This window comes from Armigeres subalbatus, chromosome 3, assembly GCF_024139115.2.
Source record: "Armigeres subalbatus isolate Guangzhou_Male chromosome 3, GZ_Asu_2, whole genome shotgun sequence".
Classification (NCBI taxonomy): Eukaryota; Metazoa; Arthropoda; class Insecta; order Diptera; family Culicidae; genus Armigeres; species Armigeres subalbatus.
In genome coordinates, this window is record NC_085141.1 from 73,284,663 (window position 1) to 73,310,087 (window position 25,425).

Consider the following 25,425-nt stretch of genomic DNA (forward strand, 5'->3'; position numbering starts at 1 on the left):
TGGATTCCGAGATGCTTGTCCTTTAAATGTCAAATTTAGTCTTAAAAATGTTACACACTTAATTATTATTTTTGTTAAAATAGGGAAAAAACGGACCAAAAATTATCATTCCATATAGAAACTGTATCTACTAACTGGACATTAATTATAATTAAATTTGGTTAAGTTTTAAGAGAAAGTTAATAACAAAAATTTATTATGACAATTTATCATTAGAAAATTATGTTTAATTTTTTAGTAGGGGAACTGCTCCTTGATTTCATCTCATGACTCCGATGTTCATCTAATCAAAAACAAAGCAGTGAAAAGGTATTTGATCTAGAAGCGCTGAAATTGGTGCCGTATTTCTTTGTTTTGCGATGGAATAAATGAGTGAGATGGGGATCCGAACAGTTTCCCTATATTCATCCCTTAACTTAATTAAATGTTTTGATATGTGTTCAGTAAAAATAATGGAAACATATTAAAAAATAACCCTGGTTCATTTGCACGGGCAAAATATCTCCAGAAGGCGGTGCAATTAAGTTTGTGTGGGGAGAGGGGGTGGAGGTTTGGAAGAGAAATATTTCTTCCCCAAAATACCTGATTTAAAAAACAATACTCTTATACAACATATTTAAAACAAATGAGGAAACGGTCAGATCTTGATTAGGGGGGGGCAAAGGGAAGGCGGCTGGGCTTCCATCTGTTCCTCTCCTATTTAATTTTCTGCACAGCAACCTTATTCTAGTTTTGATTTGCTGAACTGGCCCTAAAATTTAAATAAATTCAACTTGATTGTTCAAGAGTACGTAGCTCATTTCTGGAATAAATACTAGTTACACCTTCCGGATGCGATGAAAATACATAAATATGATTAATCTTATGTTAATCTTACAAGAATATTGTAAAAATGCAGAAAAACAAAAAAAATATTGACCACCACTTTGCATGGAGCAGTGGTGGAAATCTGTGAACCTTGCTCACAAAACCAGAAGTAGGCAATGCAAAATACTCGCGAACACATGTTTTGCCTTTTTCTTGCTTACCTACTACTCGAAGAGAAAACAGAAAAACAAACCCCGAAAAATGTTCGTGGAGCCACGCGAGTCATTTGGGTTAAGCGGTGTTGAACTTAATCTAGAATTAAAAAAACACCTAAATAAAGATTAAAAAAAAATCATTTGGGTTAATTTGCAAAATGTCATAAAACAACCTCGGAAGATGTTTATCTCGGATGATCGAGCAAGAACACATTTGTTTATTGTTATTGTGTTCATCTCAAGTGAAATTAATCCATTGTATTCGAAGTAACCACAAAAACTCGCGACCGTGAATTTTACTCGCAAACAAAATACTGCCTTGCTTTTTGTGTTTGCTCTGCCCGTACTCGCGAACAAAGCAAGCGCCAGAAAAATGCAAGCGGTTCGCGCTAGTATGGCATTTTATTTTTTTTTTTCTTTTTTTTTTAAACCAATTTTATTTGCTAATTATCTAATACATGCATTCATCTCTTAGACTAGGTGTTCCGTGTTTTCTTAACACTATCATCCTTATTATCTTTATATTATATTATCTTCCAAGGGCTTGACGGTCCCTCCCCAGGCCATCTGCGAGTTGTGGGGCTTGCCTAGGATGTGGTGGGGTTTGACAGTGGGCCCTGTTAAACCTCTATAAAAAGCTGCATGTATCCGCAAGTAGGCCCCACCAAAGCGACCGTGTGCCGCTCAAAGCGCACAAGCCCAAGTCCTGGTGTTAGGTGGGACGCTAAACAGCCCTGACACGACGGCCCTCCGACGAGACAGGAGGTTTGCGCAGGCCCAATAAGCCGCCTAGAAAACCAATCATTACGAACAATATAAGAGATAATGCGACTCGATATAATCGGCAAAGACCCAGGCGACGAATACAGGATCACGATTGGAAGCTTGGAACATGGAATTGCAAGTCGCTAGGTTTCGCAGGTTGCGACAGGATGATCTACGATGAATTACATCCCCGCAACTTCGACGTCGTGGCGCTGCAGGAGATTTGCTGGACAGGACAGAAAGTGTGGAAAAGCGGGCATCGAGCGGCTACCTTCTACCAAAGCTGTGGCACCACCAACGAGCTGGGAACCGGCTTCATAGTGCTGGGTAAGATGCGCCAACGCGTGATTGGGTGGCAGCCAATCAACGCAAGGATGTGCAAGCTGAGGATTAAAGGTCGTTTCTTCAACTATAGCATCATCAACGTGCACTGCCCACACGAAGGGAGACCCGACGACGAGAAAGAAGCGTTCTACGCACAGTTGGAGCAGACATACGATGGATGCCCACTGCGGGACGTTAAAATCGTCATCGGTGACATGAACGCACAGGGAGGAAATGTATAGACCGGTCATCGGACCGGATAGTCTGCACACCGTATCGAATGACAACGGCCAACGATGCATAAACTTCGCAGCCTCCCGCGGAATGGTAGTCCGAAGCACCTTCTTTCCCCGCAAAAATATCCACAAGGCCACATGGAGATCACCTAACCAAGAAACGGAAAACCAAATCGACCACGTTCTAATCGACGGTAAATTCTTCTCCGACATCACGAACGTCCGCACTTACCGCAGTGCGAATATTGAATCCGACCACTACCTCGTTGCAGTATGCCTGCGCTCAAAACTCTCGACGGTGTACAACACGCGTCGAAGTCGGACGCCGCGGCTTAACATTGGGCGGCTACAAGACGGTAGACTAGCCCAAGAATACGCGCAGCAGCTGGAAGTGGCACTTCCAACGGAAGAGCAGCTAGGCGCAGCGTCTCTTGAAGATGGCTGGAGAGATATTCGATCCGCCATTGGTAGCACCGCAACCGTTTCACTTGGCACGGTGCCTTCGGATCAGAGAAACGACTGGTATGACGGCGAATGTGAGCAGTTAGTGAAAGAGAAGAATGCAGCATGGGCGAGATTGCTGCAACACCGCACGAGGGCGAACGAAGCGCGATATAAACAGGCGCGGAACAGACAAAACTCGATTTTCCGAAGGAAAAAGCGCCAGCAGGAGGATCGAGACCGTGAAGAAACGGAGCAACTGTACCGCGCTAATAACACACGAAAGTTCTATGAGAAGTTAAACCGTTCACGTAAGGGCCACGTGCCACAGCCTGATATGTGTAAGGACATAAACGGGAACCTTCTTACGAACGAGCGTGAGGTGATCCAAAGGTGGCGGCAGCACTACGAAGAACACCTGAATGGCGATGTGGCAGACGAAGATGGCGGTATGGTGATGGACCTGGGAGAACGCGCGCAGGACAGAATTCTACCGGCTCCGGATCTCCAGGAAATCCAGGAGGAGATTGGCCGGCTGAAGAACAACAAAGCCCCTGGGGTTGACCAACTACCAGGAGAGCTATTTAAACACGGTGGTGAGGCACTGGCTAGAGCGCTACACTGGGTCATTACCAAGATTTGGGAGGAGGAAGTTTTGCCGCAGGAGTGGATGGAAGGTGTCGTGTGTCCCATCTACAAAAAGGGCGATAAGCTGGATTGTAGCAACTACCGCGCAATCACATTGCTGAACGCCGCCTACAAGGTACTCTCCCAAATTTTATGCCGTCGACTAGCACCAACTGCAAGGGAGTTCATGGGGCAGTACCAGGCGGGTTTTATGGGCGAACGCTCCACCACGGACCAGGTGTTCGCCATTCGCCAAGTACTGCAGAAATGCCGCGAATACAACGTGCCCACACATCATCTATTCATCGACTTCAAAGCCGCATATGATACAATCGATCGGGACCAGCTATGGCAGCTAATGCACGAACACGGTTTTCCGGATAAACTGACACGGTTGATCAAAGCGACGATGGATCGGGTGATGTGCGTAGTTCGAGTTTCAGGGCATTCTCGAGTCCCTTCGAAACCCGCAGAGGGTTACGGCAAGGTGATGGTCTTTCGTGTTTGCTATTCAACATCGCTTTGGAAGGGGTAATACGAAGAGCAGGGATTAACACGAGTGGTACAATTTTCAACAAGTCCGTCCAGCTATTTGGTTTCGCCGACGACATAGATATTATGGCACGTAACTTTGAGAAGATGGAGGAAGCCTACATCAGACTGAAGAGGGAAGCTAAGCGAACGGACTAGTCATCAACACGTCGAAGACGAAGAACATGATAGGAAGAGGTTCAAGAGAAGACAATGTGAGCCACCCACCGCGAGTTTGCATCGGTGGTGACGAAATCGAGGTGGTAGAAGAATTTGTGTACTTGGGCTCACTGGTGACTGCCGAAAATGACACCAGCAGAGAAATTCGGAGACGCATAGTGGCTGGAAATCGTACGTACTTTGGACTCCGCAAGACGCTCCGATCGAATAGAGTTCGCCGCCGTACCAAACTGACAATCTACAAAACGCTCATTAGACCGGTAGTCCTCTACGGACACGAGACCTGGACGATGCTCGTGGAGGACCAACGCGCACTTGGAGTTTTCGAAAGGAAAGCGCTGCGTACCATCTATGGTGGGGTGCAGATGGCGGACGGTACGTGGAGGAGGCGAATGAACCACGAATTGCACCAGCTGTTGGGAGAACCATCCATCGTTCACACCGCGAAAATCGGACGACTGCGATGGGCCGGGCACGTAGCCAGAATGTCGGACAGTAACCCGGTGAAAATGGTTCTCGACAACGATCCGACGGGCACAAGAAGGCGAGGTGCGCAGCGGGCAAGGTGGATCGATCAGGTGGAAGATGACTTGCGGACCCTCCGTAGACTGCGTGGTTGGCGACGTGTAGCCATGGACCGAGCCGAATGGAGAAGACTCTTATATACCGCACAGGCCACTTCAGCCTTAGTCTGAAAAAAAAAATCATCCTTATTTGCTATGTTATAGTTTTAGTTATTAATTATACATTTCAATTGCCTCTGGCAGTTAGAATTTTTCCTCCGGTTTTAATTGAACCATGTAGGAATTACAATGTTTTTAACTTGAACTAAACTTAACCTATTTTATACTAAGGGTACAAGGAGTTAATCGTTGCAATAGAAGATTGCAACGATTTTTGTCTAAAATTGGAAATTATTTTGTTGGACATTTGTTGCAATGTCTCAATATTAGAAATTCTATGAAGTTCATTGGTACTATACCACGGAGGCAACTTCAGAATCATTTTCAGAATTTTATTTTGAATCCTCTGAAGTGCCTTCTTTCTGGTATTGCAGCAACTAGTCCATACAGCATACAACATGGCAGGTCTAAAAATTTGTTTGTAAATCAAAAGTTTGTTCTTAAGACAAAGTTTTGATTTTCTGTTTATAAGTGGATAAAGACACTTAATATATTTGTTACATTTGGCTTGAAGGCCTTCAATGTGATTTTTAAAAGTTAATTTTTGATCTAGCAGAAGTCCTAAATATTTAGCTTCGCTAGACCAATTAATTGGAACACCATTCATAGTGACAATATGTCTGCTAGAAGGTTTCAAATAAGAAGCTCTCGGCTTATGTGGGAAAATTATAAGCTGAGTTTTTGAAGCATTCGGGGAAATTTTCCATTTTTGCAAGTAAGTGGAGAAAATATCCAAACTTTTTTGCAATCTACTACAAATGACACGAAGGCTACGCCCTTTGGCTGAGAGACCTGTGTCATCTGCAAACAAAGATTTTTGACACCCTGGTGGTAAATCAGGTAAGTCAGAAGTAAAAATGTTATACGAAATGGGCCCCAGTATGCTGCCTTGGGGAACACCAGCTCTTACAGTCAATCTATCAGATTTAGAATTCTGATAGTTTACCTGCAGTGAGCGATCTGATAAATAATTTTGGATCAGTTTAATAATGTACAGAGGAAAATTAAAATTCATCAATTTTACAATCAAACCTTCATGCCAAACACTGTCAAATGCTTTCTCTATATCAAGAAGAGCAACTCCAGTCGAATATCCTTCAGATTTGTTGAGCCGAATTAAGTTCGTAACTCTTAATAACTGATGAGTGGTTAAATGCCCATGGCGAAAACCAAATTGCTCATCAGCAAAAATAGAATTGTCATTAATATGAACCATCATTCTATTTAAAATAATCTTTTCAAACAGTTTGCTTATTGAAGCGTTAAATAGAAGCCTCAGCTGGATTTTTGTCCGGCTTCAAAATTGGAACAACTTTGGCGTTTTTCCATTTATCTGGGAAGTATGCCAATTGAAAACATTTGTTAAATAAATTAACCAAAAAGGATAAAGAGCTCTCAGGAAGTTTTTTGATAAGTATGTAGAAAATACCATCATCACCCGGGGCTTTCATATTTTTAAATTTTCTAGTAATAGATCTCACTTCATCCAAATTATTTCCCAACGAAGGGTCAAAAACATTATCTTGGTTAAGAATGTCTTTGAAGCTTCGTGTAACCTGATCCTCAATTGGACTAGTGAGACCTAGACTAAAATTATGGGCACTCTCGAACTGCTGAGCAAGTTTTTTGTACCTTTTCGCCATTTGTTAATATAATTTTATTTCCCTCTTTAAGCGCTGGAATTGGCATTTGAGGTTTTTTTTAAGAATTTTCGTTAATTTCCAAAAGGGTTTCAACTGTGATCCAACTTCGAGACATTATTCTCAAAGTTGGTATTTCTCAGAATAGCGAAACGTTTTTTAATTTCATTTTGCAAATTTCGTCAAATAACTTTCAACGCGGGATCGCGAGTTCTTTGATATTGCCTTCGCCTCACATTTTTAAGACGGATCAGTAGCTGAAGATCGTCGTCAATAATAATGGAGTTGAATTTAATTTCACATTTAGGAATTGCAATGCCTCTGGCTTCGACAATTAAATTTGTCAAAGATACGAGAGCATTATCAATATCACTTTTGGTATCGAGAGGAATATCAACATCAAAATTCCTATCGATATACGTTTTATATAAATCCCAATCAGCCCTATGATAATTGAAAGTAGAGCTGATTGGATTATAAATGGCTTCTTGTGAGATTTCAAATGTCATAGGAAGGTGATCAGAGTCAAAGTCAGCATGAGTTACCAATTGGCCACACAGCTGACTTGAATCCGTTAAAACTAAATCAATTGTAGAAGGATTTCGACTGGAAGAAAAACAAGTAGGGCCATTGGGATATTGAATAGTATAATAACCCGCAGAACAATCTTCAAATAAAATGTTGCCGTTGGAATTGCTTTGAGCATTATTCCATGAACGGTGTTTGGCATTGAAGTCACCAATTACGAAGAATTTTGATTTGTTGCGAGTCAGAATTTGAAGATCAGCTTTCAACAAATTCTTTTGCTGCCCATTGCATTGAAAAGGCAAGTAGGCTGCAATGAAGGAAAATTGTCCAAAATTTGTTTCAACAGAAACTCCCAAGGTTTCAAAAACTTTGGTTTCAAACGAAGAAAATAATTTATGTTTGATACGTCTATTAATGACAATGGCGACCCCACCACAGGCGCTGTCAAGACGATCATTTCTGTAGATAAAATAATTTGGATCTCGTTTAATGGAGAGTCCTGGTTTTAAATAGGTTTCAGTTATAATGGCAATATGCACATTATGAACTGTTAGGAAATTGAATAATTCATCTTCCTTACCCTTTAGAGAGCGGGCATTCCAATTTAGAACTTTCACACAATTATTTAGATCCATTAAAACGGAGTCCGATAACAATTTTTTGTGTGTACTTTATACCAACCTGAACAGCTTCAGGAATGGTATTTGCTTTGAACATTGCATCAATCATGTCATGCAATTGTTCAGTTAAAAAATCAAAATCGGAAGCAGTCATGCTACCTGAATCGGCAACATGACCGTTATTTTCCGTTGGGACATGGGTATAAACCTCATTTTGAGAAGAGAAATTTGGTCTACCAGCAGCGATGTTTGCATACGTAGGTACATTGGAAAAATTGGAATTTACTGAAGTGCTTGCTACCCGTTGACGAGCGGCAAAATTTGTTTGTGAATTGTGGTGGGTATGAATTGCTCGACCGGTAACCGGTTTCAAAATTTGAGCGTTTGAAAAATTTCTACCCGTCGAATCTGGGATCCGATTGGAATTTCCCGTCATCAATTTTGCACGGGAATTCAAAACTTTTTTGCGTGAAGGGCATTCCCAGAAATTGGATTTATGATTGCCCCCACAATTTGCACATTTAAATTTATTGGAATCTTCTCTCGTAGGACATGCGTCCTTGGCGTGAGAGGTTCCACCACAAATCATGCATTTAGCATCCATGTGACAATGTTTGGTTCCATGACCCCACTTTTGGCACTTACGGCACTGGGTGGGGTTTTGAAATTTCCCCAGGCCTGCGGAAATGTTCCCATGTAACACGGACATGAGACATAATACAGGCCTTTTCCAAAATTTTCATATTATTTAGTTCACTTTTGTTAGAATGAACTAAATAAAATTCTTGAGAAATGCCCCTCTGGGAAGTCCCAGAGTGAGATTTCTTTTTCATCTTAATTACTTGGACTGGTGAAAATCCAAATAATTGAGAAATTTCAATTTTATTTTCATCCAGTGATTTATCATCACTGGGAGACCTTTCAAGACGACTTTGAACAATCGCTCAGTTTTGTCGTCGTATGTGAAGAATTTATGGCGCTTCTCAGTTAAATACTGAAGAAGACGTTTGCGATCGTCAAAGGATCCCGGCAAAACGCGGCAGTCACCCTTCCTAGCAATCTGAAATGAAACCTTGATCCCCTGAAGGTTACTCAAAATCTCATTCCGGAAGCCAGAAAACTCGGCAACACATACCACAATTGGCGGAATCCTTTGCTTTTTCGCATGAATCGAATCACCTGGGCTAGAGGTATATTCGATTTGCTCAATTTCATCATTAATCAAATCGAACTGATTGCTCAGTTCGATTGGAGAAGAATTATTTCCGATATTAGAGTTTGAAGGAATATCTGAATTCTCCAGCTTCCTTCTATTTTTTCCGCGTTTTGGCAGGACGGTCTTGAAACCTTGTTTCTTTGAAGGAAGTGGAGAATTCAGAGACTCCCCCTTCCTCTTGTTTTTATTAATGCTCATTGCTGAGCGTGGAGACGTGACCTTCTAAGAGGTTTTTTCCCAGAACGGTGTCCCTGCAGGATTACCACCGCTTGCCGGAATTTTACTTCCGCAAACGGGTCCAACGTAAAACGAAGGCACGGGTCCTTGCAAAGATCGTAACGGGATCAGTGGGTACAAATAGCGCTAAGAAGCACCGTTGAAATTAAAATAGCTTCGGGTAGTATTAAAAACTTCCTTCCGCAAAGAGAGAAAGAACCGCACAGCACGAAAGCACGATGCGGTCTGCGGGCCCAAATACACTCTTTTCTTACTCGTGAAGCGAGTATTTCCACCACTGATGTAATGCCAATAAGAAGAAGAATAAGATTTACTTGAAAATTCCATTTGATTTTTTTTTTCATGGACTCCTATAATAATTATTCAGGAAATTGATTCAAAATTCCTTCAGGTATTTGTTAAGAAATTCTAAATTTTTCTTCGATAACCTATGCTTGTTGTTCTTTGGAAATTCCTTCAAGATTTTTCTTCAAATTTCTCCATATACTCTTTTTTAAGAGCTCCTCCAGGAATAATTTATAATTTTTCTCTGGGAACTGATTTGAATACTCATCCAGGGATAGGGCTTTGAAAATTTATTCAGAAATTCATTAGTAAAACAGTGTAATATTCCTTTCAAAATTCCTGCAGGAATTATTCCGCAAATTTTGTTGCAAGAATTCTGACAATAAAATTTTTGAAGAATGACTACGGCGAACACCGTAGCGTACGGCGTAGAGCGTTCACCCATAAATCCCACCTGGTACTTCCCCAAGAACTATCTTGCAATTGGTGTTAGTTGGCGACATACAATTTGGGAGAGTACTTTGTAGGCGGCGTTCAGCAATGTGATTGCGCGGTAGTTGCTACATACGGATGTTATCCGACCAACACTACCAACATCACACAAAAACACTTCGTAGTAGATAATATCGAAGTGAATATCAAAAACCGATTTATTGTGTGAATCGTTTTCAAGCATTTGCATGCGATAAATAGATATTGGACGGGACAAAGTCTGTCGGATCAGTCAGTAAATAGAATAAAACCTGCTGAAGCTAATAATTCCTATGTGGTTTATTAATTGTATTGTAAGATGATTTCCGTATTCATTTTAACTCAATTACATTATCATTATTACATTATGATAAGAGGATAAATGGATGGTATATTAAAGCTTGTACCTTAAAAGGCTTTCTTGATTCTTTTCCTGTACAAACGTTAAATAACTGCGACAAGACACAACATTTGGACCGCTCCATTACGATGATTGCGAAATATTTCGGGCTACCTACTGCCTCACTAATGTTCACATATGCCTTGCAGTAAGCTCCGATCATCACACTTGCCCTAAACAAATCACCAACTGTGAGACAGTTAAAGTCCCCACAGACGCACAGCTCTCGACGACGACGCGACTTGGTCACGTTTCATGGATTAAGTTCTGCACGGTCCGCCGTCAGCCACAGTTTGCCGGGGTGGGTGGGTGATTGCTAGAATAAATAGGCCGTTATTGTTTTTTTCCACCCGCGTTATGGTGAAATCAATTTTAGAGCTGCGAAATAAAATCGAAATTGCAGCGGCGTAATGTTTGCTATTGATTCGATTGACGTCATCTTCTTTATTGATTTATCTAAGTAATGTGACATTTTTTCTGGGTTCCGATTTTGAAGTCTTCGGTTTTCTTCTCTCATTTTCTCGTCTAGGATCGCACTGACCGGATCTGTCGCCTTGGCCTTGCACAATACTAGACTGTGATTGAGTGATTGCTCGTGGGAAATCGACGATCGGATTGTGGAGAAGGCCCGCACGGTATTGACGCGCCACTGACACCTGAATCGTGCCCAATTAGTAGTGCAGGCAAAATCGAGGGGCTACCAACGCCCGGTCCCGCATAGCCCGCACCCCAGCAGCTATGTACGGACTGCTTCTCGAGAATCTTTCCGAATATATAAAAAGCGTCTACGGGGAGGAAAAGTGGGATGACATACGCCGACAGACCGGTATCTCGTCGCCGTCGTTCAGCGTGCACGATGACTACGACGAAAATCTGCTCAACCAACTGGCGGCGAAGGCGCAAGAAGTAAGTATAAGATTATTACACGTAAACTTTCATATTTGTACATGATCGGCCTTATGCCAAAACGAAATAAGTTACAATATTCTTTCAAGTTAATTTATTTTAGAGGATTGCATTTGGGAGTTTGGCGTTCTTCCTTTCTCGTACAACCCAATTTAACGAAAAAGGTTACACCCAGTTAGCGTGTTAGATTCTTCCTACAATTCTTTATAAGATCCTATTTACCTAACTAGCGAAACTTTGCACTTCCTGACATATTCCGAGGAATTTCCAACATTTTGATTTTAGACACCATACATGATTTTATGACAATCTTGCATGATTTCCATGCACAGATTGCATAACTCAATATAGCAACCCATTGCATTAGGTCTCTGGTCACAAGATAAAAAGCACTAGGTATGTGTTTGTGTCTACATAGAATCTATTTTTAAACTTCCATCGAGGAATGATTTTTTATATATTTCGACAACTGATATTGCTTACAATATATAAAAAATAGACTGAATACGAGAATTGAACCTAAGCCCTTTACCAAGCCTACCGCTATTCGACTGATGCGCTAGCCATCTGATCTATATACCAGATGGGAGAAGCAGTGATAGAAGACTAATTTATTATTCTCGTTCTGTATTATGTGAAGGTTATAATTATCATAAAATTGTAAGCTGGGACGGAACTTGCAAAGAGGAAAAATATAACTTCAGCTGCTCCCAGTCAACTGCTGTCGGTGCAGCCAGAAGCTTTTTGTGTGAAAGTATTGTTATCCCAAATAAGTTATTCCGCATGATTTTTGTTTTAAGAAGACTTTTTCACTTTAAAAAGTATCCCAAATCATCCGTTTAGCTTATTAATAATCAATTATAAACGTGTTCCCTGTATAAAAATCCTTATGTAATTTACTAATTCGTAAATTGGATACACTTTTATTGTGCTCAGTCCAAACGGGACTTAGGTGAAACAGTCAAGGAAACAGTTGAAACTCGATGGTCAACTGTGATGAAAAGAAGAATAATTGTCAAAACAAGAGAAAAGAAGCAGCGTCTTTGCAGGTCTCGCCTCAGATTATAAGTACATCTGTGCGCCAAAGACGATTTTTATGCACGTCCGCCACTACCATTTTTGACCGGCTCGCTGATGTAATTTTTGGACCCCGCCTCCGGTGAATTTTGAGCGCGCCGTTGAAATAATTTAAGTGCCGTAGCCTGGAGCAAGATTAATACCATCTTGGATTTTAGTATTGGAGAATTTAAGTGCCGTAGCCTGGAGCAAGATGAATACCATCTTGGATTTTAGTATTGGAGATCCAGCGAGTTTGTTAACGTTTTGCACTGAAATATAAGTTGTGCAACAAGTTGCAAAAAGATGATTTTTTCAGCACGAGTTGTACGTTTATCCAACGAGGCTTGCCGATATCTCATGTCTTAGCCCATATATCAATATTCCTAGCGATTCGTGAATCAAATTGGATATACCTTTAACATATGTTCTATTTCAAGTAACCCAAGAATTCTGTGGTGTATAAACCTAAAGGCCTATAGGGGTAATGATTCAGGGAATCAACATTCGAGCAACGACCAACAATACACTCTTTGTCGTCAATAGAGCTTGTCACTGACAAACGCGCCTCGCAACAAGCCTTTATCAGAATCCAAACACAATATGACAAGAATCGTTTGCCTTGTATGTTCTGATATTTCCGAGAATACGATGCTATTTTTGTAATCATAGTTAGATTCTCGGATATTTCCTTAAAGGCAGAAACTATGATAGCATAAAATCGCAATTTGCTGTGGAGATAATGCAAAATAACGGGACGAAAAGTTAACAATAAAATTGTCTGAGAATTTTTTTTTCGGATCTTTGTCATTATTATCTCCGATAAAAAAGAGAACCAACGATCTCTTTTGTCGTTTGTTTCGCATGCGTATCCAAGAAAAATTTATTCCCGGGTAATGAAAGATCAATTAGCTCCTTTTTAAAATGAAAAGGCTCTATTTGCTTCTTCTAGGAATGAACATGCTGTTAGTGATCATTTGGATCAAATAGCATTTGACTTATTTTTTAACCGATTCAATAAGGATATTCTTTTCGTCGTATTTCAACATAAGTTTTGGACATACTGCTTCAAAAACGGATGCAAACCATGAAAAAGTACAAATATGGGGGAATTTTTTTTTTTCTGATTTTCTAGGACTTCCAAACTTTCCTGGAGTTCAGATCTTGATAATCTACATAAACAGCAAAGCTTTTTACGAAGCCTCAATCCTTATTTGAAGTTGGCAATTTTACTTGAGATACAGTCAACTCTCCACATCTCGATGTTCTATATCTCGATATCTCTCCCTATGTCGATGGTTTTCTAGGTCCCTTCGATTTACATACATTTGGGCATTCTACATCTCGATAACTTCCCTATCTCGATATCTCTCTATCTCGATGTGTTCTGATCATATTTTGCTCAGGATTCTCTCTCCCTATGTCGATATATTCATCTTTCTAGGCTACAGACGATTTTTTGGACAATAACAAACACATGAACAACAAGAGATGACGTTCGTTTTGTTGTCGTTTTTCATAGCAACGAGCTTTTTTAAATCTAGTACCCATCTTAATTTTCCTTCCATTCCTCGATCTCTCCTTATCTCGATGGTCCCTTCAATATTGAGATGTAGAGAGGCGACTGTATAATCAAACTATTTTTATTAAATCGCAGTGTTATCAAAACTTCAACGGTTCTCCAAACTATTCTTGAGTACAGATCTTAGAGATCTACAACACCAACAGAGTGATTGATAGGTTCCTGAGCTTGTGTGCTAATTGTAGAAACCTCATGGGACATCATTACATCATTATATAAAAAATCATCATTCTCAGCATAGCTACGATACTCCAAACCATTCTTGAGTTCAGATATTGAAGGTTTACAAGACTAACAGAGTGATTCATAGGGTCCTGAGCTTGTGTGTTAGTTTAGGCAACCCAATGGGACATCATTACATCAGTTTATACAAATCACAACATCCCCAGAGTTGCTGCGGTACTCCAAATCATTTTTGAGTTTAGATATTGGAGGTCTTCAATATTAACAGAGTGATTCATAGGTTTTCGAGCTTGTGTGTTAGTTTATGAAGCTCCATTAGACATCATTACATCAGTATATGAAAAAAAACTCCATATTCCCAGAATATCTACGGTACTCCAAACCATTTTTGAGTTTAGATCTTGGAGGTCTACAAGGCCAACAGAGTGATTCATAGGTTCCTGAGCTTGTGTGTTAGTTGGAGAAACCCCATGGGACAACATTATACCAGTATATACAAAATACAACATTCGCAGAATATTTACGGTAATCCAAACAATTCTTGAGTTCAGATATTGGAGGTCTACAAGGCCAACCGAGTGATTCTTAGCAGCGTGACGATTAATAAAAATACGAGAAATTCAAAAATAAAAGAGGTTCATTACAAGAAGTGTGACGAAGTGGGAGGAGTATTTAAAATTGTAATTGTAGGAGTGTCGTCGAAGTTCAACGAGTTCTGTAGCGTGTCTATAATGGGGACATCAAATATCTTCATGTTGATCGATTTGAATATTGGGATCTGAGCTCAAAGACAGTTTGGAGTGTCGTAGGTATCGAACGAATTCTGTAATGTGTCTATAATTTTGTAACGAAGTCCCGTGGAGGTATTCCAACTCATGAAAATAGTTGAGACATCGAAGACCTTCATGTTGATCGTTTTGAATAATGTGATCTGTACTTAAGAACAGATTGGAGTGTCGTAGATATCGAACGAATTCTGTAGTGTGTCTATAATTATGTAACGAAATCCGGTGGAGCTATTCCAAATGATAAAAATAGTTGAGACGTCGAAGATCTTATCGATTTGAATACCCAGCCAACACAAAATCGCATATGCTAGCGAAAGTGTACAAGGTGGAGGCGATATAGGCGAAATCCTCTATTTGACTGCGTGCAAAATGCACATATATGGCCTCCACTTTGTACACTTATTCGTTATGATATACGATCTTGTGTTTGCTGGGTATTAAGATCTGACTGTTTGGAGCAGGGCTGCCAAACGTACGGTCTGCGGGCTGGATGCGGCCCTCGGCTCCGTTTCTTGTAACCCGCGGAATGTTAGAAAAATACCTTGATAATCGGCCCGCCAGTTTGTCTACCAGGCACGAGAAGCTGCTTTTTACTATTTATTATTACCCCTTTTGTTACCGAAAAAAACACCAGAAGTTTCTATAAATTGAATATATATCTTCAACCAAAAAAGATTTCTTGTGTCATGACTGATGAACTTCGTTAGAAATTAAAAGAATATCTAACTTAATTACGTTAGAGGACCATCTTATTATTTAGTCCCTGAACGGTTATTTCTAAAGAGGTTCCCGTGGGTCCTTAAGTGGCCACAAACTCGTTCTGAAGAAACCCTGGCAATATGAGTATCAACATTATTATTATTAAATTCTTTATTAAAGAGGTTTTTAGCCCAAGGCTAGTTCACCTCCGAGTATCAACATTCTTGGAATTGTTTCGGAAGCATGATCAGATAAGTAATTGGATCATAAGATGGTTTGACAACGGACTGGTCATCCTGGAACAGGTTACCGTGGAGCCTAAAGTGGCCACAAACTTATTTTGGAGAAACCCTGACAATATGGGTATCAAAATTAATGAAATAGTTTCGGAAGCATGATCTTAAGTGGAATTGGGCCATTCGATGGTTTGACAACGAACCGGTCTTAGGGGCTCTCATTTAGAAGAAACCCTGGCTAACTTCTTTTACTCCAATGGTTTTACATGACAACTGGAACTTGACCTACTTTTCAACAATTCTATTCCACAGTAAATCAATTGAAAGCTTTTCTATACCGATCAAATTCTTAACTGTGTGTCTTGTATGGTGAGCACAACCCTAGCAGCACAAATCAGGCAAAAATTGTTACAGCAACTTGATTTGGACTGAATCTGGTCAAATATGAGTTACAATAACCTATGTGGAATATGTGTGCTGGTAGGGAAAGGATACACTATGCCCAGAGAGTTGAGCACATTTCTCAATTGTTAGATCAACTTAGATCGAGAAACGAACTTGGCATCTGCAGATTGGTAATCCTACAAGGGAATTGTTTCAGAAACATGTTTTCCCACAAGAACGAAACAGATTTTCGTGGAACCAAAATTTTCTAGATTCGATATTATAAACCCTCAAGTGTTCTTACGCTCAATGCGGGCTCATCTTTCTTAGATGTTGATTGTTGAAGATATCGTGTAAGAGGGGTAAAATCACCCTGCCCGACTATTTTTAATTTCTTTTGCTGGTCTATCGTTTCGATGGGAAACCCTCTTGAAGGCCCATCAGCTTATGCATGCTTCCGGAAAAGTTTTAAAATGTTGATACTTATCCAGTTTTACGCGAGCGATAACGGCCGCCAACTAGCCTCTGGATAGTTTCGAGTTTGACGTTCGTGGAGGTCAACCGCCCCCACTGCTCTGAGCCTTCTGAACTATGTGGAAACTGAGCATTCTGTACTAAGTGAGAAGCTTTGGATGCAATAGAACCACACTTTCTTAAATGAGATTGCTCCTTCTCACTTCTTTTCTCTTTCTTTTTTTTTTTCCTTCCAGCTTCTTCTTTTTTCTCCTCTTTCTTCTCTTTTCTCACTTCTCACTACTTAGTTCTCTCTTTTCACTTCTTACTACAGTAGTATTCCGATTTTATCATCCTCTTGGTGAATTTTGGAGTGATAAAATAGGGAATGTGTCAAAATCGGATCTTTTTATTCTCAATTTTTTATCCATTTCACAAATTTGAATCAGTTTATACTTGGAAAGGTCCCCTTAATTTCTTGTCAAAAAACTGAAAACAATCTTGACATGTACTTAGATATGATTTATAATAACCACAGGCACTGTAAGTTTCAATTTTTGTTGGGGTGACAAAATGGGTCAAACACGTGAAAACAGCAGTCCGTGATAAAATCGGGTCGAAAATGTGATAAAATCGGAGGTAGACAAAATCGGGTCAATACTGTGTCACTTTTCACTTCTCTCTTCTCATTTCTTTCATTTAACTTTCTACTTTTCTCTTTCCACTTTCCACTTTCCACTTCTCAATATTCACTCCTCACTTGACATTTGACCTAATAACCATTCGGCCTAATGACCCAGCATCAGTCCCACCTTTTTGGAAAAACATGTTTTCTAAACAATTCCAAGAATTTTGATGCCAGGGTTTCTTCTAAATAAGTTTGATGCTACTTTAGGCTCTTCGGAACCTGTTCTAAGATGACCGGTCCGGTTGATATTCATCCTTTGGTCTCAACTACATGGAAAACATGTTTCCGAAACAATTCCAAGAATTTACTGAAAACTGACGAAGTTATGGTCATACCGAAAATGCTTATTGCCATTAAAAGACGAGACATCTGTGTTGGTAGAATCATGCTCAAATCTCATTTATCGAGGGCTCATGTACGAGCTCAATCGCGTGCGATTCTGTAGCGGGAGCATCGCGCTGGAGTTTTTCACGCAGTATCGTTTCGCTCATTCGCCGAAAAATGATTTTGCTCCAAAAAGCGTCGAAACACAATCGAGGTGTTTTTTATGGAGGTATGCGATAACACACAACGAAACGAAACGAAATTTAAAAAGTCTATGTTGATTCGTCTGTTGGGAGGTCTCCAGTAGCCTTGCGAGCTACTGTCAATCCGGTTTGCGTAGGATTGCCAATCCAGAGATGATCGATTCTCGGTCCGGTCTAGGATGTTTTCGGGTTGGAAACTTTCTCGACAGCCTGGGCATAGTGTATCCATTGTTCTTGCCACACAAGATACATACTCATGCAATGGCGGACATAGAAAAGCTTTCACAATACCTGAGGAAATGCTAATAGAATACTAAGTTGAAAAGAAGGCCAAGTTCCAGTTGAAATGTAGAGCCATCGAAGAAGAAGAAGAAGAAGAAGGAGAAGAAGAAGGAGAAGAAGAAAAGGAAGAAGAAGAAGTAGAAGATGTTGATTCGAAACATAGATTTACTTTCAATACGATACGGAATCAAGGTCAATTTAATTCAAAAAATTTCGAAACGAAACGATTTTTTTTACCGCGGAATTTTTATTTAATTAGTTTTACATGATCATTTACAATCAAAAGCTTTCACATTGATCTGTTTATTGCGCTATTCAAATTAATTCATGAAAAAATATTACTTAGGACCTTTTGTTAAGCGAGAAATCACCAAATCAGATTTCGCCATGCTCAAATTCCGCGGAATTTTGTTTCGAACCATCTGAAACGGATTTTTTCGAAATAGAATAGAGAACCATTTGGGCAGTACTCCCTATTCCCGTCCACAACGTTCATTACTCGATCGCATTACAACCGAGTTACTTGTTTTTTAGTACATGGTTAGTTTCTGTCGACATCTCGTGATGTACAAAAAATCAAGTCATTTGGTTGGAACGCGGTCGAGTTATTAACGTTGCGGACGGGAATAGGGAGTGCTGCCCAAATGGTCCCGCTCCCTACCGCATATGCTTATTTATTTTTTTATTTTTATGGACACGTAGAAGTCATGCAATGATGCAAATTGCGAGCCAAATCATGGACGATTTTCTGGGCCACGAGTCAGGTGGGGTTTGACTCGCGCTTGATTTGAATCATGGATAAGATTTGAGAATTTGAGTATTTTCTAACACTGCGAGACAGGCAAATCAAGTTCAAAAAAGGTGTTGTTGGTTACCCACCGACGAAATGATATTTCGAATCGCGTCGATCCGAGCCGCCGCCGCCGTTTGAAAATTGTGTTCACGTTGCTGCCGGTTCTAAAGTGGATCGGCGCACAGGTCTAATCACAAGTAGAAGAGGAATAGAGATAGCGAAGGGTGATGTTAGTGGAATCGGCACTATAACATCCGTCATCAAGTTGAATGGAGTCGGAAAGATTGTGTGAGTCGAAGTTATACTGCTATTCACGATGCTTATATTTGTTGCTGGAGGGACCGACGAGAGTCGTTTACATGTCTCTTCTTCTCTTCTTATTGGCATTACATCCCCACACTGGGACAGAGCCGCCTCGCAGCTTAGTGTTCATTAAGCACTTCCACAGTTATTAACTGCGAGGTTTCTAAGCCAGATTACCATTTTTGCATTCGTATATCATGAGGCTAACACGATGATACTTTTATGCCCAGGGAAGTTGAGACAATTTCCAATCCGAAAATTGCCTAGACCGGCACCGGGAATCGAACCCAGCCACCCTCAGCATGGTCTTGCTTTGTAGCCGCGCGTCTTACCGCACGGCTAAGGAAGGCCTCTCGTTTACATGTATAGATCGAAACTAAATAAACCGATTTAATGCAGTTAACTGGTGTAACAAATTGAGCATTCTTTGAGCGGTTTGCATGCGAGATTTCATAAAAAACGCTTAATGCAAAGAATAGCACAACTGTTTGTCTTGGGTGTATGTACACGTGGTTCCATACTTCGTATTTACCTGCTATTGTTTATTCCCTGTCGTCTTTCAGATCCTCGGAATTTCGGAACGTGACTTCATGGACCAGATGGGCGTTTATTTTGTCAACTTCGTCAGCCAGTACGGGTACGACCGGGTGCTATCGGTGCTGGGCCGGCACATGCGTGACTTTCTGAATGGCCTGGATAATTTGCACGAATATCTGAAGTTTTCCTACCCGTTGATGCGTGCACCGAGCTTCATCTGCGAGAACGAAACGCGCCACGGCCTAACGCTGCACTACCGCACCAAGCGCAAGGGTTTCGTCTTCTACACAATGGGACAAATTAGAGAGGTGAGTTCAATATTGCTGGGCACGAGTAATCGCAAACTGTGTAATCTTGTTAGAAGCAGAAGCTTCCCAAGGTGGGATTGAATTTCGGTACTGATGAATGAATAAATGAGGAAGATGAACTTTCAAGACAAATACATATTTTTACCTTCCAGCACCCAAAAGAGTCTAAACCATTAGACAATTTGTTTTTGATTCCCAAAGTCGATTTGAATTAAATAATTCGCTTAGATAGAGTCACAGGCAGTGTTGGCAAAATAATACAATCAAATTCGTAAAAATTATATCGTTTCATTCTATTTCCGAAGAAACTAATTTGAAAATTAAAGTTTTTCCTTCAATAGGTAGCCTATAATAGGCTATAGTATTATTCTTCTCACCTGATATGAATAAGTTATATTAGATCAACGCGCACCATTTGTCGTATCATTAGCCATTTCCATTAGTTATCACCACTTTATAGTTACTCCGCGTTTGGTGGCATTCACAGCTCAGCACGTTCTTCCTCCACAGTAAAACGCGTTTATTTTCCCCCATTGATGTTATTTTGCTTGTTTCCGGTTCTCCTTTATTCCCACCACTAACTAACCGTCTCCGTTTGGACGTCTATCAACAGGTGGCACGTCACTTCTACCACAAAGAAATGCAAATTGCCCTGGTCAAGTCCAACCTGCTCGGCGAAACCAATCACTACACGTTTCAGCTGACGTTCGACAACCGGGCGTTTTCGCTGGCCACGCTAGCCATGACGCGGGAGGAAAAACACTTGCCCATCAGCGCGTCGGTGTTGTTCGAGATTTTCCCGTTCTGCATCGTGTTTGGGTGAGTTTTTCTTTTATTACTTTGTCGGTTGGGCGTGATTCTCCGGGTGGTTAATTTGGGTGGGAAAGGGTAATTGGTTTACGCTGTTAAGTACAGATGGGCTCACTTGGGGGGCGAGTAGTGTTATGATTATGGTAATTAATCCAATGAAGATAATCATATTTAGAGCGCGGTTACATTACATTGTTAATTATGTGGGAATTGTTATTCACTTATGCAAAGCTATGACAACAACTAATTTAATACTCAAAACATGGATGTTTGTATAAAATTATCGAAAAATTCTGTAGTTGTATCACATTTTGTTCTTTAGTTGAAGACGAGTTGTTGATTTCGGTTGCATTTTGTGCATGGAGTAGATTAATTGTTATGAGTAGTTGACTTTGGTACAGCCGAGCTAAGAGCTAATAGGGACACGGCAGGTATTTTCGTCTGTTCGTCATAGTCTCGAAAACCAATAAAAGAGACGCTTTTTTGTAAAACTCATACGTACCAAATCGTAAGCTCAGGAGAAACGTTCTGCTATAGTGGAGTTCTAGCAAATGGACGTTGCTTTCGTTGGTTTTAGCCCCTACGACGATGGACGGAAATAGCTGCCGTGTCCCTACTTACTAAATCCTGCCTTATATTGTAGCGATCTCCGGAACATTGGATACTAATTCTGCCAATCCATGCGATAATGCAAGTGATATGTTTTAACTACGCCGTAATCTGTCTATGGGTCTGCCTTTGTTGACTTTCTGGATTCCAATCAAACGCTTGTTTGCAAATTAAGTTTCCACACGTCACTAGGATGGTTAGCCCGAACCAACTTGCTTCACCGTAATTCGGCTTCTGGTGCCTTCATCCGTGGAGCTAACCATTGGAGATCTAATTACGAGGTCACCAAGAGCGGACAGTGTGTTTTACACAAGATCTACTGGCGCGAAATTCAGCCCGCTGTTAATTGTTGAGGCTGCAGGAGATTAGGGTCGTTTGTTTCCCTGAATTCGGGTTAGAGCCACTTTGCATATAAATGTCAGAACGTGACACAATTCCATACCTGGGTGCCTTTTTGGCTAAAGCGTCGATTCACCTATGTCTGGCGTATTGTAGAGCTCCATAATCCTCGGTCTTGGGCGACGTTCCTTTCCTCCAGTTTCCCCGAACGTATAGGGGCTCCAGGTCCGATTCCACCGCATGCATCCAACGGTTCTCTATTGAATATTATTTTCGCCATTCTTTCTTCCGACATTCGCACTAAGTGACCGGCTCACTGAAGTCTGCCGAATTTTATACGATATTTTCTTCTTTGTACACTCCATACAGCTCGTGATTCATACATCTGCGCCAAGCATCATTTTCTAGTTTCCTTCCGAGTATTGTTCACAGCAATTTTCGCTCGGAAACTCCCAAAATTATCCGGTCCGCCTTTTTTTAATGTGCACGCAAAACGCTAAAGTGCCGTGGCTACTGACAGAGAAAGTTTCGTTTCCGTTTGAATGATGCGGCACCTAAGCTGGTATTCCACAGAAGGCCTTATCCGCAGCAGCAATACGTCTTTTCACTTCACGCGAAACGTCATTGTCACAAGCATTCCAAGGCAAACAACTTCAAACACTTCCCCATCAAACTCTCTATGCTCTTTCTTATAGATCGAGCGTTTGAAGCCATCTAACTAGTCGGTAAGCAATTCTTCATTCTCCCATATGTTTAAACAATGTGTATGATCGATTAATGGAGCTTCTCAATTCCAAACGTGAGAAGGTCGACCGTGATCTCGTCGTTCCCAGCAGCATTACTGCTTTTCAGCTCATTTGGAGCCTTCTTTAGCTTATCCTGCGTTGATGCTTTCACAGCTTGACCAACGTCGACTATGTCCATTCTGCTCCCTAATACACCTGCGTTTTCGTCCTTCAACAAATCTTTGAAGTACTCCTTACACCTGGCTGCACCATAGTCTTTTGTGTTAGCAAATTCCCATCTCGGTAATAATATGCCGTGCGCCATTGAAAGTCGCGTAAAACCTCCGCATATCGTTTACATCCATGTTCAGTTGCGCTGCACACTCGCTATCACACTCAGTGTTACGCATTCAGAGTTGCCTGTTGATTTGTTAAAACCTTAAAAAGTTTAAATAACTCAACTTTGAGTACGAAGTTCAAATTTTGAACTCAACGATAGGTAGTTTTCTCACTCTCTCTCATGAATGATATTAAAAGCAAAGAGAGCTGCATCGATCCAACGTGTGCTGTTCCGTGGAATAAGCCAAATTTGAGTTCCGGGTATGTCATAACCAACTTAGTTATCTCAGAGCAAACAAAGCAGAGTAAAGGCACTGCTGTTGTAGTGTTGTACCATCGCACAATGTAGGATACCCGGACAATACGTCAAAATTTGTTTCATTCGTTCCGCGAAGCTCGTATTTTTTTAATTTTCACACATATATTAAATGAATTGATTTCAATATTTGATGATTGAAGCTAAAATAAAATTAATTTTGATGGCTTGTTGAAGTTAATGCAATTAGTATGGCAAAAGAAAATTTGACTAATTTTTTTTTAGTCAATTAGTCGTTTAGGCGAATGGACATTTAGTGGAATGAAAATTAGGTTGAAGTTCCGTTGAGGATTTTTCGCCTGAGCAAACGGAAACTTTTGGAAATTCTGGAGGAGTATATAAAACTGAAAACCTATAGAAATAGCAAAATACTAGTGTGTTCTATTATTTTTTTCGGCACAAGCTCAAAAACTGGCTTTCAGACAAATGTCCCTTCGACTTAACGGCCTCTCGACGAAATGACGCATGAACACTTCCGGAAATATTTTTACTCAGAGACGCTTTGAGCTAAACTTCTATTTAATAAAGGAATTCTTCGGAACTTTCCTTCAAATAATTTTTTTTTTGATTCCTCCAGAAATTCTTTTAGACATTTCTTAGGACATTCTTTTCGGAATTTCATCGTAATTCTTCCAGTTATTTCAGAATGCTCTCCAGGTATCCTTCCATAACTCTAGGGCGTCTGCAACGCATTTCTGAGAATCTTCCTCGGAATGTAAGAACGAATTTTTTAAACTTAACTACTTAACTAAAACTAAACTGACAATTACTTTACAATAGAAATTCGTGTAGGAATTCTTTCGAGATTGCATTCAGAAATTCTTCATTTGAGACAATTGTTCAGCTCTTTTAGTGGAATGTATTCTCCTGTCTCTTGAAGATGACTGGAGAGATATTCGATCCGCCATTGGTAGCACCGCAACCACTGCACTTGGCACGGTGCCCCCGGATCAGAGAAACGACTGGTATGACGGCGAATGTGAGCAGTTAGTGGAAGAGAAGAATGCAGCATGGGCGAGATTGCTGCAACACCGCACGAGGGCGAACGAGGCATGATATAAACAGGCGCGGAACAGACAAAACTCGATTTTCCGGAGGACAAAGCGCCAGCCGGAATATCGAGACCGTGAAGGGACGGAGCAACTGTACCGCGCTAATAACACACGAAAGTTCTATGAGAAGCTAAACCGTTCACGTAAGGGCCACGTGCCACAGCCTGATATGTGTAAGGACATAAACGGGAACCTTCTTACGAACGAGCGTGAGGTGATCCAAAGGTGGCAGCAGCACTACGAAGAACACCTGAATGGCGATGTGGCAGACGAAGATGGCGGTATGGTGATGGACCTGGGAGAACGCGCGCAGGACATAATCTTACCGGCGCTGCACTGGGTTATTACCAAGATTTGGGAGGAGGAAGTTTTGCCGCAGGAGTGGATGGAAGGTGTCGTGTGTCACATCTACAAAAAGGGCGATAAGCTGGATTGTAGCAACTACCGCGCAATCACATTGCTGAACGCCGCCTACAAGGTACTATCCCAAATTTTATGCCGTCGACTAGCACCAATTGCAAGGGAGGGGCAGTACCAGGCGGGTTTTATGCGACCAGGTGTTCGCCATTCGCCAAGTACTGCAGAATCGGACTAGTCATCAACACGTCGAAGACGAAGTACATGATAGGAAGAAGTTCAAGAGAAGACAATGTGAGCCACCCACCGCGAGTTTGCATCGGTGGTGACGAAATCGAGGTGGTAGAAGAATTCGTGTACTTGGGCTCACTGGTGACTACCGAAAATGACACCAGCAGAGAAATTCGGAGACGCATAGTGGCTGGAAATCGTACGTACTTTGGACTCCGCAAGACGCTCCGATCGAATAGAGTTCCCCGCCGTACCAAACTGACAATCTACAAAACGCTCATTACACCGGTAGTCCTCTACGGACACGATACCTGGACGATGCTCGTGGAGGACCAACGCGCACTTGGAGTTTTCGAAAGGAAAGTGCTGCGTACCATCTGTCACGACCCCTCGGTCGGCGCGTCGCTTCATCTGGGATTGACAACGGAACGTCAAGCGTGAAACGTCAAACACCGGGCTCTCGGATGGGATGACGGAACCACTTTTCGCTGACAATAGTTTGGATGATAAACAGAGGAATTGGTATGCTGAAAACTATGAAATGTGCCTGCAAACGAATGTGTAAAACTTAAAATTCAGTTTAAAACTAGTTTTTCTTTTCTTTATTTAAATAGTGTATAAGTAAATTATAATTCTCCTTGCTATTCTAATATTAGGTAGGGCGAAGTGTATTACGAATATTGAATATGTGCCTAAATTACCTAAATATTTTTCCA

General features: G+C 41.0%; 1 protein-coding gene across 1 annotated transcript in view; it reads left to right on the plus strand.

The window, feature by feature from the left end:
- The window catches only part of LOC134219407 (soluble guanylate cyclase 88E), a 124,923-nt gene that overhangs the window by 76,897 nt on the left and 22,601 nt on the right, over positions 1-25,425 (plus strand). The window contains exons 2-4 of the mRNA XM_062698131.1: positions 10,736-11,112; positions 19,650-19,931; positions 20,545-20,750. Coding sequence (XP_062554115.1) covers positions 10,945-11,112; positions 19,650-19,931; positions 20,545-20,750 — 656 coding nt within the window. The 5' untranslated portion in view covers positions 10,736-10,944. The remainder of the gene's footprint in view (positions 1-10,735; positions 11,113-19,649; positions 19,932-20,544; positions 20,751-25,425) is intronic.